General features: G+C 38.9%; 1 protein-coding gene across 1 annotated transcript in view; it reads left to right on the forward strand.

Moving 5' to 3' along the window:
- Positions 1–705, forward strand: part of LOC118749949 — a 7643-nt gene extending 6938 nt beyond the window's left edge. The window contains exon 2 of the mRNA XM_036484705.1: positions 680–705. Coding sequence (XP_036340598.1) covers positions 680–705 — 26 coding nt within the window. The remainder of the gene's footprint in view (positions 1–679) is intronic.
- The last annotated feature ends 374 nt before the right edge of the window (positions 706–1079 follow it).

Raw genomic sequence — 1079 nt, forward strand, 5'->3', positions numbered from 1 at the left:
AGGTACTTAGGCGGGTTGGGTACATAAGCGGGAGGTACTTAAAAGAGCGATTTTCTTCAGAATACATTAAAAAATTCACGGTGCCCAATAATATTGGGAACTTAAGCGGGTTAAGTACTTAAGCGGGTTTCACTGTAGCTCTAAACGTGGTAGAGATTGAACCTTAATAGGTGCCACTTTAGATTTGGAAATCAATAATGTTGTTTTGTACATATCATTCATATATGTACGTACATATACTCAGCATCCGTATGCGCGTTGAGACGCATCCGCAAACCCATGAATCTCGCTGCTTAAAGAGAAAGGCTTCAAAACGTATCGGGGTAATTAAAATCTGTTAGTGTAGGAAAAGTGGGATTTAATGTTGAGCCACATCATCATTAAATCTGGCGGCAGCCCTTCATCCCATTTCAGCTCTTTTATCTACATTTAATAACGATTGGACTTAGTAAGCCCAGTAGAAAATTCTAGCGAGAATGGACAAATACCTCGTTTTGTGGAAGGTATCGATTCGGGTAAATCGCTTCGAAAACTAATTGAGTCGTTGCTTTTGATGACAAACTCTTCATTCGATGATAAAGAACGTGAGGACAGCTTGTGCTCCACTTTGTGAGGTTTAGACCTGCTGACAATAAAAAATTTCGATTATTTCTGATTTTATCTGTTGTAATTCACTTAGGCTATCTGCTCCGTGCTAAACCATAAGTAACGGTATTGAACTCGAGCATTTGAAGTGGCTCATTTCCAAATAATTAATTGAAACTTCCGATCATCCTTTTCGACAAGAATTGGCGATGTATCGGCTGTGATCGCAAACCGATGCAAATGAAAAGACAAAAGCGTTCTAATAAGTTCCTGTTGAATAAAGCCATCGAAAACTACACGCAACTTTGTTGTTGTACTATCTGGTAGCATGACGCAATGATGTGGTATCACAAAATATGGGTTGCTTAACTCAACATCGACTACGCGCGACATATGTCCCAAATCTTCATATTCCTTTATAAAGTTCTCATAAATTTGCTTCAATTCAGTATTACGGCACAAACGGCGTTCGAGCAGTAGAAACCTTTTCTTGA

The sequence above is a fragment of the Rhagoletis pomonella genome, unplaced genomic scaffold (assembly GCF_013731165.1).
Source record: "Rhagoletis pomonella isolate Grant_MI unplaced genomic scaffold, Rhpom_1.0 Rhpom_scaffold_00093, whole genome shotgun sequence".
Taxonomy (NCBI): Eukaryota; Metazoa; Arthropoda; class Insecta; order Diptera; family Tephritidae; genus Rhagoletis; species Rhagoletis pomonella.